Source organism: Gossypium raimondii, chromosome 10, assembly GCF_025698545.1.
Source record: "Gossypium raimondii isolate GPD5lz chromosome 10, ASM2569854v1, whole genome shotgun sequence".
Classification (NCBI taxonomy): domain Eukaryota; kingdom Viridiplantae; phylum Streptophyta; class Magnoliopsida; order Malvales; family Malvaceae; genus Gossypium; species Gossypium raimondii.
In genome coordinates this window covers 21,673,246-21,686,237 of record NC_068574.1, presented here as the reverse complement: position 1 = coordinate 21,686,237, position 12,992 = coordinate 21,673,246, and the positions used below count along the sequence as shown (strand labels likewise).

Genomic DNA, 12,992 nt, shown 5'->3' with positions numbered 1-12,992 from the left:
TATAAGGAGCTCCCGAGCAATTATGTAGCATTCACTTTCAAAGTAGTAATTGAAGTGCATGTGTCTTAGACAATTACAAGACAGTGACATTGAATTCACGGAAGACTTCATGGATACTGAAAAGACTATGGCATATAAAAGGGACCAGATTTGTAAGACTAATGTACTCATTCTGATGAAAATTATATTCTATGTTGAAATAGGACAATCAAAAGTTGATGAAAAAACTTTAGGAAAAGGAACTTGATGACCTAAAAACGACCTAAACTCAGTGCACAGAAGCAAAAAGCTAGATAAAATCTTTGTTGTTGCAAGAATGGAACCTGATCAAGGAGGCTTAAGGTATATAAACACAAGAGATGAGAATGTGGTTGAATTGTCTTTGTGAAAGCTAATGGAATTGCATACAAATGTAAAAGGTCTTGAAAGGTTGGAATTGTTCACGTCATGATGAAAAAATAATAATTCATTAAATTTTTTCTCTATATTCAAATAAAGATTATCATTCGTGCATTATACTAATTTGATTTTGATTATAGTTATGAAGATATTAATTATTATTGCATTTTCATTTGTCTATTATTTATAGTATTATTTAAGCTCCTAACTAAGTTTGTGTTATGCGTTAATTGAATACTAACTCAATTGGGAAAATATTAATTTATCCTTTCTATTAAATGATTACTATTATTATTTTGATGGCATTTATGTCTTTTCATACTTTTATATAATTTTAAATAAAGAACTAAAATTAATATATCCAAGGATAGAACATATGTTTAATGAATTTATAAACAATTTCTTTACCACTCCATCAATAATAATTATTGAGTAAATTTTAAAAATAATTTTTTATGTAAACTTTTCTCTCATCCACATCTTGTATCTATACTATTATTTAAATCTCGGGTTGGTATCATGGGTTAATTATATGTCAACTTAGTCACGAAAATACTAATTTACTCTTTTCTATTGAATGATTATTATTATTTTGATGACCTTTTTTTCTTTTCATACTTAAATAGAAAATGTGTTGATTGAGTTTGTGTCATAAGTCTACTCGATATTTAAGTTTTACAATCATATTTTAATATTAAAATTTTATTTTACCCATATGATAACTTTTGACATTTTATAGAAAAAATGGTAATACCATGATAAACAATTGGGGTGCATTTATTATTCTTACTTTAATGTATTTAACTATTTAATTTCTTTTTACTCACAATTTAAACTAATTTTTCTTCTTTGATTTTGTACATATTGCGATGTATTGTTATTATTATTAGTTTCAAACCGTACATTTAATTATGGGTAAATTACTCGAATAGTCACCAACTTTCAAAAGTTTTTGTTTTAGACACCAAAAAAATTTTACAAAATGAGCAATCATTTATTCATTTTGATTGCAAATGTAAATCTTAACTGTGATTCCGGCTAATTTTTGTTATTTTCCAGGTAGGATATTAATATCCAGTTCATGCATTTAAATAAATTTCCCCTAGTTTTAACTAGGGGTGAGCATTCGATCAAATCGAATCGAATCGAATCGAAAATTTTTGAGTTAATCAAGTTTTCAAATCTCATTTTATCATCTTAAATTTATTTGAAGTTTTATCAAATCGAATCGAGTGAGATGGAATTTGAATCGAATCGAATATATTTGTTCGAGTTAAATTTTAAAAAATTTAGTGTTGTTTATTTTATGTAATTTTTCAAAAATAATTTTCTTTAAAGTTTTAAACATGATCCTACAACAAAAATTTGAAGTAAATAAGTGAATAAATAAAAGCAACACAACGTCAACCCCAATAAACAACATGATTCCAAATAATAAACAAAAATAATACAAGATTATAATAAAAAAACATAAGTAAAAGTCCAAGTAAATAGCATGAGTCGAAATAAACAACAACATTATAATAAATAAAGAAAAACATAAGCAAAAGTCGAAAATACAATAGAAACCTACACCAAAAGAACACAACAAAAGTCCAATTAACCAACAATAATAACAAACCAAACCAAACTAATAACAATAACACATCTGTTCAAAACCATTATAGAAACGTTTAAGTTTTTTCCGTGCTTCAAACACATTGATAATCTTGAAACATCTAGTAAAAGTATTGAATGAGTTAGTTAAATAATAAAAAAAATTTGCAAAAATAAATTAAATAAACATTTAACTTTATAAACTAATGCTAAGTATGTTACCTTCTTGATCTTTGGGTATTTTGGATAAGTCTAGCAAATTTAAAAACAAAAGTGTTAGTTAAATTATGTGAATGCTTACTAATATAAAGAATACAAAAGCTTATTTTATAAATTAAAATTTTTATATTACCATCTTCCATGGTTTGAAGTTCATCAACATAATCTTCAAGATTGATGGCATCATTAGATTTCCGAAGCCAATCTTGTGTGCAAACCAAAGCTTCGACCATGATAGGAGTTAGAGAACTTCTAAAACTATCGAGAACACATCCAACCGTGCTAAATGCACTTTTCGAGGCAACTATTAAGATAGGAATAGCAAGAATATCTCGAGCCATTTGGGCAAGAATAGGGAATCTAGGACTATTCATTTTCCACCACAATAGTAAATCAAATGAACTTGAATTGTTTACTTCTTCATCCTCACCCAAATATCTATCCAACTCAGATTTGCTTTCTAATACAACTTGTTTCTTCTTCTTAAGATATTTTTGTTTGGTCAAGCCTGTTTTCATTTCTGACTGATCTATTTCCATTGAACTGCAAAGATTTGTCGAATAACTAGATTTACCTTCAAAAAATTCAATTCTCCCGGCATTAGAAGAATACTCATTGAACAAGCAATGCAAATCTTTATCAATCATTTTCATAATGTCATTAGCAATAGTAGGAAAAAGCAAGTTGACCCCAAAGTCCAAAAAACTCATTTTACATCGCAGATCAAAGATGACCGCCAAGTAAACTAGCATGTTGATCTTGTTTCCTTCACCCTAATACTTATTATATTTCTCTCTCATTTTGGAAGTCATAGAAATTATTTCTAGATCTCCACAATCTTACCACCCATCAAAAAGACAATGCACATCCGTCAATACTTCAAAAAATGAATGAGAGGTAATATGCAAAGATCCAGACACCTTCAATGTAAGATGATAAAAAAGCTCTAATACTTTTATAATTCTTCAAACAATTTCCCAATCATCAAATGTAGGAACTCCATCTCCAGCAGTAAGTTCAAGAAAAAAATTATGGTCATCACGTACATATGATTCAAATACACGCTAATATTTTTTGGCCATCTTTAACATCATATATGTTGAGTTCCATCTAGTAGGCACATCTAAACACAATTGAGCCTTACTATCTATCATTTCTTCTTTTACCCGTTGGTTGAATTTTGTCAACCTCAATGGTGATGCTCTTATATACCCCACAGCACCTCTAACTCGATCCACAAACACAGAAGCATCCTTAATACCGTATTGCACAATGAGATTAAGAATGTGTGCAACACATCTCATATGAATAAATTTTCCATTTGCAACAGAAGCATTTCGATGATTCAATTTCTTTCTCAAATATTCAATGGAAACACTATCGGCGGATGCATTATCAACTGTAATAGTGAAGACCCTCTCAATCCCCCAATCTCGAAGACATTTTTCAATGGGTTGACCTATGCTTTCACCTCTATGAGCGGATATTGGGAAAAAATTTATAATCCTTTTTTGCAATCTCCACTTATCATCCACCCAATGTGCTGTTAAAACCATATAAGATATCCTCTGCAATGAAGTCCAAATGTCTGTCGTCAAACAAACTCTACTTATATCTTTTTCAAAATAATTCTTCATCACACTCTTCATGGAGTTAAATAAATCAAGACAATCCCTTCTAATTGTCCAACGAGATGGAAGACTAAACCGTGGGCATGCTATAGAAAGAAAGTATTTGAAACCCTCTCCCTCTACAATTTTAAAAGGTAGTTCATCCATAATTATCATACGAACCAATGCTTTTCTAACAGGATCTTTATCAAACACCCAAGTTGATAAATCCGTTGTTTCTTGGCTAACCTTCACAAATGTTAATTCTGATTGCTTCGAATTAGAAGTATTACCTCGAGGTCTTTTTAGGCATGCTTTCAAATGGTTATTCAAATTGCTAGAACCCAAGTTGATTCCATTGTGTAAGTAACATCACATGCATTGCACCTTGCTCTCTTCTCCCCCTTTTCAGTCACAAATTTGGTGAAATGGTTCCAACAAGCTGCCCTTGGAGTAATCTTTTTTCGAACATTTTCCTTGGTTGCTATTTGATCATCTCTACTTGGGGAAGAATTTTGTGAACCTTGAGTTGAACCATCTCGCTTTGGATCACTTATCTACAAGTAAACATTTGTTGCAATCACTAACCATGACCAAAAATTGGTTTAAAATTAAACTTAATAAATCGAATAAATTAAAAATTAATTAATATAATAGTACAATGATAAATTAAACAAAAAAAGTATGTTAAACTACATTTTAAACTTTAAAGTTAGTTAATTGAAGCCTAAATTAATATAATAGTACAATAGCATAAATTAAACAAAAAAAGTCTGTTGAGCTATCGTTTAAACTTTAAAGTTAGTTAATTGAAGCCTAAATTAATATAATAGTACAAGTACAACAGCATAAATTAAACAAAAAAAGTATGTTAAACTGCAGTTTAAACTTTAAAGTTAGTTAATTGAAGCCTAAATTAATATAATAGTACAATAGCATAAATTAAACAAAAAAAAGTCTGTTAAATCACGTTTAAACTTTAAAGTTAGTTAATTGAAGCCTAAATTAATATAATAATACAACAGCATAAATTAATTAATTGAAGCCTAGTTTTCTTTATATCTAACTTGCCAAAAGATTTATTATTAAAAGATTTAGGTGTCTATTAAACTACAGTTTAAACTTTAAAATTAGTTAACATGGTATTTAAAAAGTCGGTGGAGTGTTATTTTATTTATAAGGTTTGGTATTTAATATTTAATATTTAAATTTTTATTTTAAATATGATAATCCAATATTTTATTCATCATTTAATGTTATTTTATCGAAGTGTATTAGCAAGTCGCAAAATCCTTTAAAAAGAAGTACATTTTATGCATTTTTCTCTATTAATATTACGTTATTACTAATATTATATTATTACTAATATTACATTATTACTTTGGGAAATTAATTGGCTAACATTTTTCTCTATTAATATTACATTATTACTAATATTATATATTTATATTAGGTTGTGCTGCTTAGTTATTAATAATAAAAAAAGAATTTTACATCTTCCAAAACAAAAAAAGACAAACAGTAATTAAATGTTTCATTTTTAATTATTTTAATAGTGTAATTAAAGGTTTCATTTGAGTGAGGAGGTATCATTTTTAATTATTTTAAAGCCAAAAATGGCTTTACCAAGAGATTCCAGCAGCTGCACTCAAAGTCTCAAATAAAATAAGTTAAATTCTTTCATTTTAAAAAAATTAGCCTGATGATGATTGTGCTATGCCAGTGTTCCCCGTTCTATAACAGCAAACAGGTAAGTGGAGAAGGACAATAGCGAAAATCATTCAATAGAGCGAAATAGATGCAAACAGAGCTAAAATCATTCAATAATTCAAAAATATTTCAAGACAAACTTTAAAGATGCAAAAAATTTGAGCTTACAATGGAAGAGAACAGATTGCCTCGATCAGAAGGAGCAGCAACTCGATTTGGAGGTAAGAGTTTTGATTTGAAGGTTTATTTTAAGAAGAAGAAGGAAGAAGGGTTTATTTTAGGGTTTTTTTAGAAAAATAAATTTTAGGGTTTGAACTTTGAATGGAATGGAAATAAAGAAAAGAAGAAAAATAAATGGGGGTTTGGACGATGAAATTTGCTGGGGGTGATTTGGGGGGAGGAATTGGGATTTGGGAAAATAAATATTTGGGGCATGGGCAGACAGGCTTGGGGAAGTAGGAAAAAATAAAATATTTGGGCTTGAGTGAAATTGGAAATTGAGTTGAAGACTTAAAAGTAATTAAGTACAAGCCTATTAAAAAATTTTAAAAAAATATAGTTTATATTCAGTTTATTCTAATTATTTGAGTTATTCGAATTCGAAAATTCAACTCGACTCGAACTCAAAATTTGAAAAAAAAATTCGAGTTGATTCGATTAACTCCATTAACTCGATTCGAATAATTCGAAATTCGAAATGTGTTTCAATTTTTTCGAATCAAATCGAATTTTACTCACCCTAGTTTTAACCACAGCACTTCCCTTTAGCGCTACTCCATCAAGAACCGAAACCAAGCAAGCACAAAACCCTTTCGTTGGAATAGCTGGCAACCTAGAATTTGATGTTCCCTTTGAAGTTCATCTGGGCACGGAGCCAAACTTAGGCCATACAATACATGACCCGATTTGAATTAGTTCGGGACAAAGCTGGGAGAGGTGGGAGAAGAGAAGCGTAGTGAAGGATAAAAGAAGAAGTTGAGTAAAGAATGTATGTTAGCTCAGATGGAATCTTTTCTAGAGGAGTTCCTCCATAAGGGTCTATACGTGTATAACAAAATTAGTTTACGTTTTCCATCTAAATAAATTTTGTTTCTCTTAAAAAACAGGCCAACTGAAAAGCTGAAACATAGATCCAAGCTGCCACACTTCAACAAAAAAATCCTTAAAACATCGAACCAAAAGACAACGCAAATGCAATTGTTCGGAAGCTCTCGACCCTTGCTGTAGAATTCCAACAGAATTTCCGCGGTGGGAGATGAGCGTTCTGGGTTGAAGACAGTATAAGAGTAGATCATGAAAACGAAGTGGGCTTTGAAGGAAGAGAACAGGGAGGAGGAGATTGAATGTGTTTAATGGACTTGAAGAATGAGCTTTGGTGGACTCTGGGTATTCCATGGAAGTTGAAAAGGAGTGGTTTTGGGCTTGAGTTTTGGGTTCGAGAGATATCAAACAGATAGAAGACGAAGAAGAAGCTTTATTGACGATGGTAGACGAGAAATCCATGGAAGAGAAAGCAAAGAGAAGACCTTGAAGTGCGTAAAGGTAAAAGAAAAAAAAAAAGAAAACGAAAAAAGTGTTAATGGCTATGGATGGATATGCAGACGTGCTATTTCGGTTGTTGATGGGGCCGCGCCGGAGGAAGTGCTACCATTGAAAACAAAAGAAAACAAATTATTTAAATGTCGAATAATGAGGTGAATACTAATATCTTAGCTGGAAAATAACAAAGTTAAGCTGGAATACATGTAAGCAATTTTAGGAGCCATCAAAATGAAAAAGAAAATTATAATGTTAATGTTGTTGTAAATCCACCCCTCAAATTTATTTTATTGTAACTTTTAAAAAGTAAATATATATAATCCATAAATTTATTATTTTATTTTTTTGTAATCTCTAAAATATTTATAGAATATTTTAATGTTGGTCATTAATGCTTGTAATTTATGGTATTTAAAGTCCTATAAATAGAGGGTGTATACAAACTTATTATCCAAGTGAAAATTGAATCATTCTTCTCTCTTCTTCATCCGTTAATTCTCTTAATTTATAATGAATTTCTATTTTATAATTTTTGGGACTAAAATAAAAAATTTAAAGTTATTATATAATTATATTTTATTTTTAAACCTATATTTATATTTTAAATAGATAAACACATACACACCTGATAGAATTTAAATTATAGTTATACGGGTCTATTATTAATTAGAATTGGGTTTTAGAAAACAAAATTAAGTATAAATTTGTGTACTTAATTAATAAAATGTTGAAGTTTATTGGGTTTTTTAATGAATATTATTATTTTTAGCCTTTTGTTTTCTTTTCCATTTCCAACAAAATGTCTGAACTACGGCCTTCGATTCGTGAAGGGAAAAGCCCTAGCCAGCTCTGAAGGTACTCACTCCTCACTCACGAAACCTTACACCTTCTTTTCAATGTGTTTGGTTACCGAGAAAATTTCAAGAATATCGTAAGATATCTTTCAACTGTAAATTTTTAGATTCTTTTTTCTTTTTACTTCTGCTTCTCACTGTGAAATCTTAGGTTCGTAACTTCCTATTAGTGAACTGGTCTACAGTTATTTGTCTTGTAATTGTACTGTTGAAAATTTTGATGAATTTTCTTTTTATCTTAAGGACTTAATTTTTCCCCCCTTCGCGATTTCTTTCTCTTCACTTTCCCTTTAAACTGCAATGAATCGAATATAAAGATACTGGAGTTGTTTCTTTCAACTTCAACCTAGGTTTTGCTTCTTAATTTCTTTCCTTTTAAGTGGTGGTGATTAATGCTATTTCGAAGAGTCACTAACCTGATTTGATTTTTTTTTTCAAGCGTGGTTGATGGATTTTAAGTATTTAATTTAACTTCAATGTTGTATTGGAAAAAAATGGATTCTTCGTTCAACTGATTAAATTTCAATTGTGTTGCCTTTCAGTTGAATGGAAGCCTTAGCTGCTGAACATTTAGAGAGAACCTGTATTGTTTCGTCCTGTATTTAGCTAAAAGGGATAGTATTCTTAGCAGTTCGGGTTTTGAAGTATTCGTAGCATTTTAGCTTTGCAATTTCTGAAAATGGTTGGAAATACATTAGTCCAGATTCCAGCATGCCCGTCTTTGTCATCTTCAACTTTGACCACACTCCCGCATTCTTCTCCAAAAATTTTGCCATGTCTTCCGCCTAAACTAAGAATGAGGCTGGCAAAAGTTAGAGCTATGTCTGCTAGTACGGAGCATAACCCACAGCCTGGTTCTTCAGATCAAAAGAATCTGCTTGCTGTTGTTTTAGATATTCCTCGGAATATTTGGAGACAAACATTACGTCCATTGAGTGATTTTGGGTTTGGTCGTAGAAGCATTTGGGAAGGTGGGGTTGGGTTGTTTCTTGTGTCAGGTACTGTGCTGCTTGCACTTAGTCTGGCTTGGTTGAGGGGGTTTCAGATTCGTTCTAAATTCCGGAAGTACCTAGCGGTGTTTGAATTTGCTCAGGCATCTGGTATTTGCACTGGAACACCTGTTAGGATTAGAGGGGTGACTGTAGGCAATGTTGTACGTGTTAATCCCTCCCTGAAAAGTATAGAAGCTGTTGTTGAGGTATGTTTCAGGATAATAATTTTTCTGTAACATTTTGTTTTGGTTTGGCTTAGCTTGTGTATGCATCAACATTGCTGCTATCATTCTTAGGTTGAAGATGATAAGATTATTATACCTCGAAATTCGCTGATTGAAGTCAACCAATCTGGTCTTTTGATGGAAACTTTGATTGACATCACACCACGGGATCCAATTCCATCACCTTCTGTGGGACCTCTCGATGCAGAATGTGTTAAGGAAGGCCTAATTGTATGTGATAGGCAAAAGATAAAGGGGGAACAAGGGGTAAGTCTGGATGCCTTGGTAGGGATTGTCACCCGTCTTGCTCGTCAAATGGAGGAAATTGGTATTGCCAACACCTATTCACTTGCCGAGCGCGTTGCTGCTGTTATTCAGGATGCAAAGCCCCTGCTTACAAAGGTGTGCAATGTCTTGTTACATTTTGTCTTATTGATAAAATTTCTTTTTCTAAGCTATATTGCTGATAGTTCTGGTAAGCCCAAGAGAAGTGAATGGGTCTGCTACATTATCTTCTTTTTTTCTGTAGGTTCTGTTGATAATAATAAATGATTTATTATTACATCCACACTGTAGCCTAATGTACATAAATCTAGAAGTAATCAAGTCTGCACATGTGTCCCTGCTCTCTAACTGACTGGATAAGCATTCTAAACTGAACTTTTGTTGGATCCTCATGCTCAGAATTTTGAATTTGATGTAGTGATTTTTCAGATTGAAGCCATGGCTGAAGATGTGCAACCTTTGTTATCTGAACTTCGTGATAGTGGTCTGCTTCAGGAGGTTGAGAATTTGACCAGAAGTCTAACACAAGCCTCTGAGGATTTAAGGTGAATTCTCTCTTCTTCCTTGGTTATAATTTGATTGAGATGTGCTTGTCACAAAGAGTTGCTCCCACATGCTATAACTAAGCTTTGTTTAGAAGAGAAAATATTTGATACACTCAGTGGAATTTAATTCCATACGCTAGGTTGGGGTTATGACAAGTGTATGTTGGGTATAAAAATAATTAAAAATAATAATATATAAAGAAATGGGACACGTGGCAAATTTGTAACTCTACTTGTGGAGTTAAAAAAGTGCACTGCCATTGTACTAAACACTCGCCCTATTTAGAATTGCACCCACAAAACCTTATTTCCTCATGCTTATAATTAAGAAGTGTTTGAAGGCACTTTAATCTCTGTCATCTGAATCATATTTGAACATAAATATTTTGAAACTTAAAAGTAATGAAGTTATGAATTTTTTTTATTTCTCTAGCATCGAATAAAAAAGTTGATTCTGTAAATAAAAGGTCTACTGGTGCGTCATGATTTTTATTTTTTAGGTTATGTTTGGGAATGCATCAAACAATGCTGTTAATCCTTACATTTTACGTTGTCATCTTCCTCCTTACTTGTATGATTTTACCTCTGTGTTCAACTGCTAACATTATGTTACTGCTACAATCAACCCTAATTCTATTAGTTTCAAGCCACCACCTTATCTTCCTCACCCTCTGCAGTCCCCTAAACCCAAAGGACTATATGCCCAAAACTCCAGCTATCAAGCTATCTATCCTTATTCTTACAGTTAAAGCACAGTTGTAGATGTTGCATCATGAACTCATACCAGATCCTTGAATTTGGGGTAGCAAATTTAAAGATGCTGTGGCTCAATAAAGTAATAGTGATGTGGAAGTATCAGGGTGCACACTTTGAATTTCAGCTATAGTAGGATGTAATTTTCTAATTATGATGCGAGGGAAAGAACGACACTTTCTTTATGTGAAAACAAGACGTGGCCCCTAGATTTATAGCCTTACAACTACAATTCCTTTCTGTGCAGAAGGGTACATTCATCCATTATGACCCCTGAGAACACCGAATTGATTCAAAAATCAATTTATACTCTGATTTTTACTTTGAAGAATATCGAGGTAAATATTTACTTACCAGCCACTGGCATTCCTCTCAATTGTTTGTTTAAATCTTAAATTCACATCTGTCCTACCTCTCACACTCTCTCTTCATGTACCATTGCAGAATATAAGTTCTGATATACTGGGATTCACGGGTGATGAGTCTACAAGAAAGAACCTGAAATTACTTATCAAGTCGCTTAGCAGGATGTTGTGATGGTGAAGTGAAAAGAATAGAATAATTGATTAGACAGTCCAAACTCAAAACTGGTTTGTTGTTCTTTTTTTTTTTTCCATTGTTATAAAGGGAGAAATTGAAGTGAAGCTTCCAGTTTGTACTCTTTATGTTCCATTGCAGTTTCTTAGAAAATCTTGATGCTTGAGGTATTTGTTGCACACCTTTTACTAGTATAAATGAAAATCAAATTTTTTTTTTCGATTTTTAAGTAGTAGTTGCAAACCGTTGGTGTTATGGAATAAAAGTAGAAGACATTCTCAAGTAAGTGCATTTCAACATTGTTAAACTTTTGCAGAAATAGAATCCCTCAGTCCCTCCCTGTATTGAAAACTTGTTAGGCATTGTTTGTTGAGTTCTTGATAATATCGGCTTTATTGAACTGCTACAGATTCATATGTCGAGTTTTTCCCATTAATTTGCCGTACTTCTGTTTTTATTCTTCTTTTGGAACATGCGAAGAAATCAGTAGGACAGCAATATTACACAATCATTCCTGTAAGGTCAAAGGACAGCAATATTTGTTTAAAACACCAAAACAAGTATGTTTGCCTATGCATATGTCCATATTTTCTAGCTCGTTCCAAATTTTATGCCATTCATGTTATGACGATGGGTGAGCTTTTGATCAGTTCTATCTTAAAAACACTGACTGAACTTAGATTTGGAGGTTTCATTTCGGCCTTAATATAAATTTAAAAAATAATGTTTTTTTTTAATTATAATCTGTAATTATATCAATGTAGTTATTAAAATTAATAATTATAAGTAATTAATTTGTTTCTTCCATGATTTATACCAATTAGACTCAAACGTAGATACCGAGAAGGCATCATTTATCTGTTTTCTTATTGCAGCCGACATTGTTTTTTGTTTTTTTTTCTTTAAGAAAATTTTGTATGGGCAGCATTTGTTAATTTTAAAATAACCCCACAAATCTCGAGTAGTTCAGATTATATGATTTTTCTTTTTAGCTGAAATTGACTTAAGCAGTACTATTTTTGTGAGTCCAAAACTCAAATCTATAATTCATAATTTTTTTCTTTTAAAATAAAACTTGTGATATATAACTTGTAATTCGATTAAAAATATTATAAGTTAATAATAATAAGAATATTTTTGGTCAGAAAGTACAACATGTATCTTATAAGTTATACATCTCAACCATTAAAATTTGAATTTATTTTCTATATATAATTCAGATTCAAAATTGAGAAAACATAAATAAAAATTGTGAAATGAAAAGGAATAATTTCCCTCTATTATGGCTAAAATTTGATGAAAATTAAGTAATAAGAAACTTTGGAAAAGAAGACTTGTCAACCAATTAAAATGATACTTAATGATTAATCATAACTCAAATAGATTAGTTCAGTTGAAAAGAAAAGATATTATCCAATTTTATTCAATCATTTTAATAAGATAATATTATCAATTAGTAAATTTATTTTTGAGCATTTTAATTTAAAACCAAGCGTTTAAAGCCATAGTTTATTTTTATTTTTTTTCCATAAACCCAACTTTTAATCCAAAATATACTCCTTGGCATATGCCAAGCATTAATGTGGTAAAATTCAAGATCAAAATAATAATAATAATAATAATAATAATAATAATAATAATAATAACTAATTATTATAGAACTTGGATTGACAAATGTAGTTATAGGTAGTGGGTGGTATTTGGAGAGCAAAATATGAGCTAAAAGATA

The 12,992-nt window shown here is 31.0% G+C and overlaps 2 protein-coding genes across 4 annotated transcripts; one reads left to right on the top strand and one right to left on the bottom strand.

The window, feature by feature from the left end:
- Positions 1-2,109: 2,109 nt before the first annotated feature.
- LOC105778649 (zinc finger BED domain-containing protein RICESLEEPER 2-like) lies at positions 2,110-2,966 on the bottom strand. The gene is made up of 2 exons (XM_052621955.1): positions 2,348-2,966; positions 2,110-2,247 (listed from the first exon to the last, which is right to left on the bottom strand). Exons 1-2 carry the CDS (start codon positions 2,964-2,966, stop codon positions 2,192-2,194), a joined length of 675 nt encoding a protein of 224 aa, XP_052477915.1. The 3' UTR covers positions 2,110-2,191.
- Positions 2,967-7,762: 4,796 nt separating this feature from the next.
- LOC105777486 (protein TRIGALACTOSYLDIACYLGLYCEROL 2, chloroplastic) lies at positions 7,763-11,492 on the top strand. Of its 3 annotated transcripts, none has more exons than XM_012600788.2 (6): positions 7,763-7,928; positions 8,470-9,125; positions 9,216-9,545; positions 9,858-9,973; positions 10,974-11,064; positions 11,171-11,492. In XM_012600788.2, the coding sequence occupies exons 2-6, from the start codon at positions 8,607-8,609 to the stop codon at positions 11,261-11,263; spliced, it is 1,149 nt and encodes a 382-aa protein (XP_012456242.1). In that variant the 5' UTR covers positions 7,763-7,928; positions 8,470-8,606; the 3' UTR covers positions 11,264-11,492. The 3 variants fall into 3 exon arrangements, with proteins under 3 accessions (XP_012456242.1, XP_012456243.1, XP_052478715.1); XM_012600789.2 differs by having other exon boundaries at positions 7,839-8,004; XM_052622755.1 differs by lacking the exons at positions 10,974-11,064; positions 11,171-11,492 and having other exon boundaries at positions 7,839-8,004; positions 9,847-9,973.
- The last annotated feature ends 1,500 nt before the right edge of the window (positions 11,493-12,992 follow it).

Excerpts from the sequence above, each read along its gene's own strand:
- LOC105778649 (XM_052621955.1), bottom strand. The coding sequence starts at position 2,966 with ATGCTAGTTTACTTGGCGGTCATCTTTGATCTGCGATGTAAAATGAGT. Across the intron at positions 2,248-2,347 it reads ACTTCAAACCATGGAAGATG|ACTTATCCAAAATACCCAAA; the intron begins GTAATATAAAAA and ends TAAATTTGCTAG.
- LOC105777486 (XM_012600788.2), top strand. The coding sequence starts at position 8,607 with ATGGTTGGAAATACATTAGTCCAGATTCCAGCATGCCCGTCTTTGTCA. Across the intron at positions 9,126-9,215 it reads GTATAGAAGCTGTTGTTGAG|GTTGAAGATGATAAGATTAT; the intron begins GTATGTTTCAGG and ends TATCATTCTTAG. Across the intron at positions 9,546-9,857 it reads CAAAGCCCCTGCTTACAAAG|ATTGAAGCCATGGCTGAAGA; the intron begins GTGTGCAATGTC and ends GTGATTTTTCAG.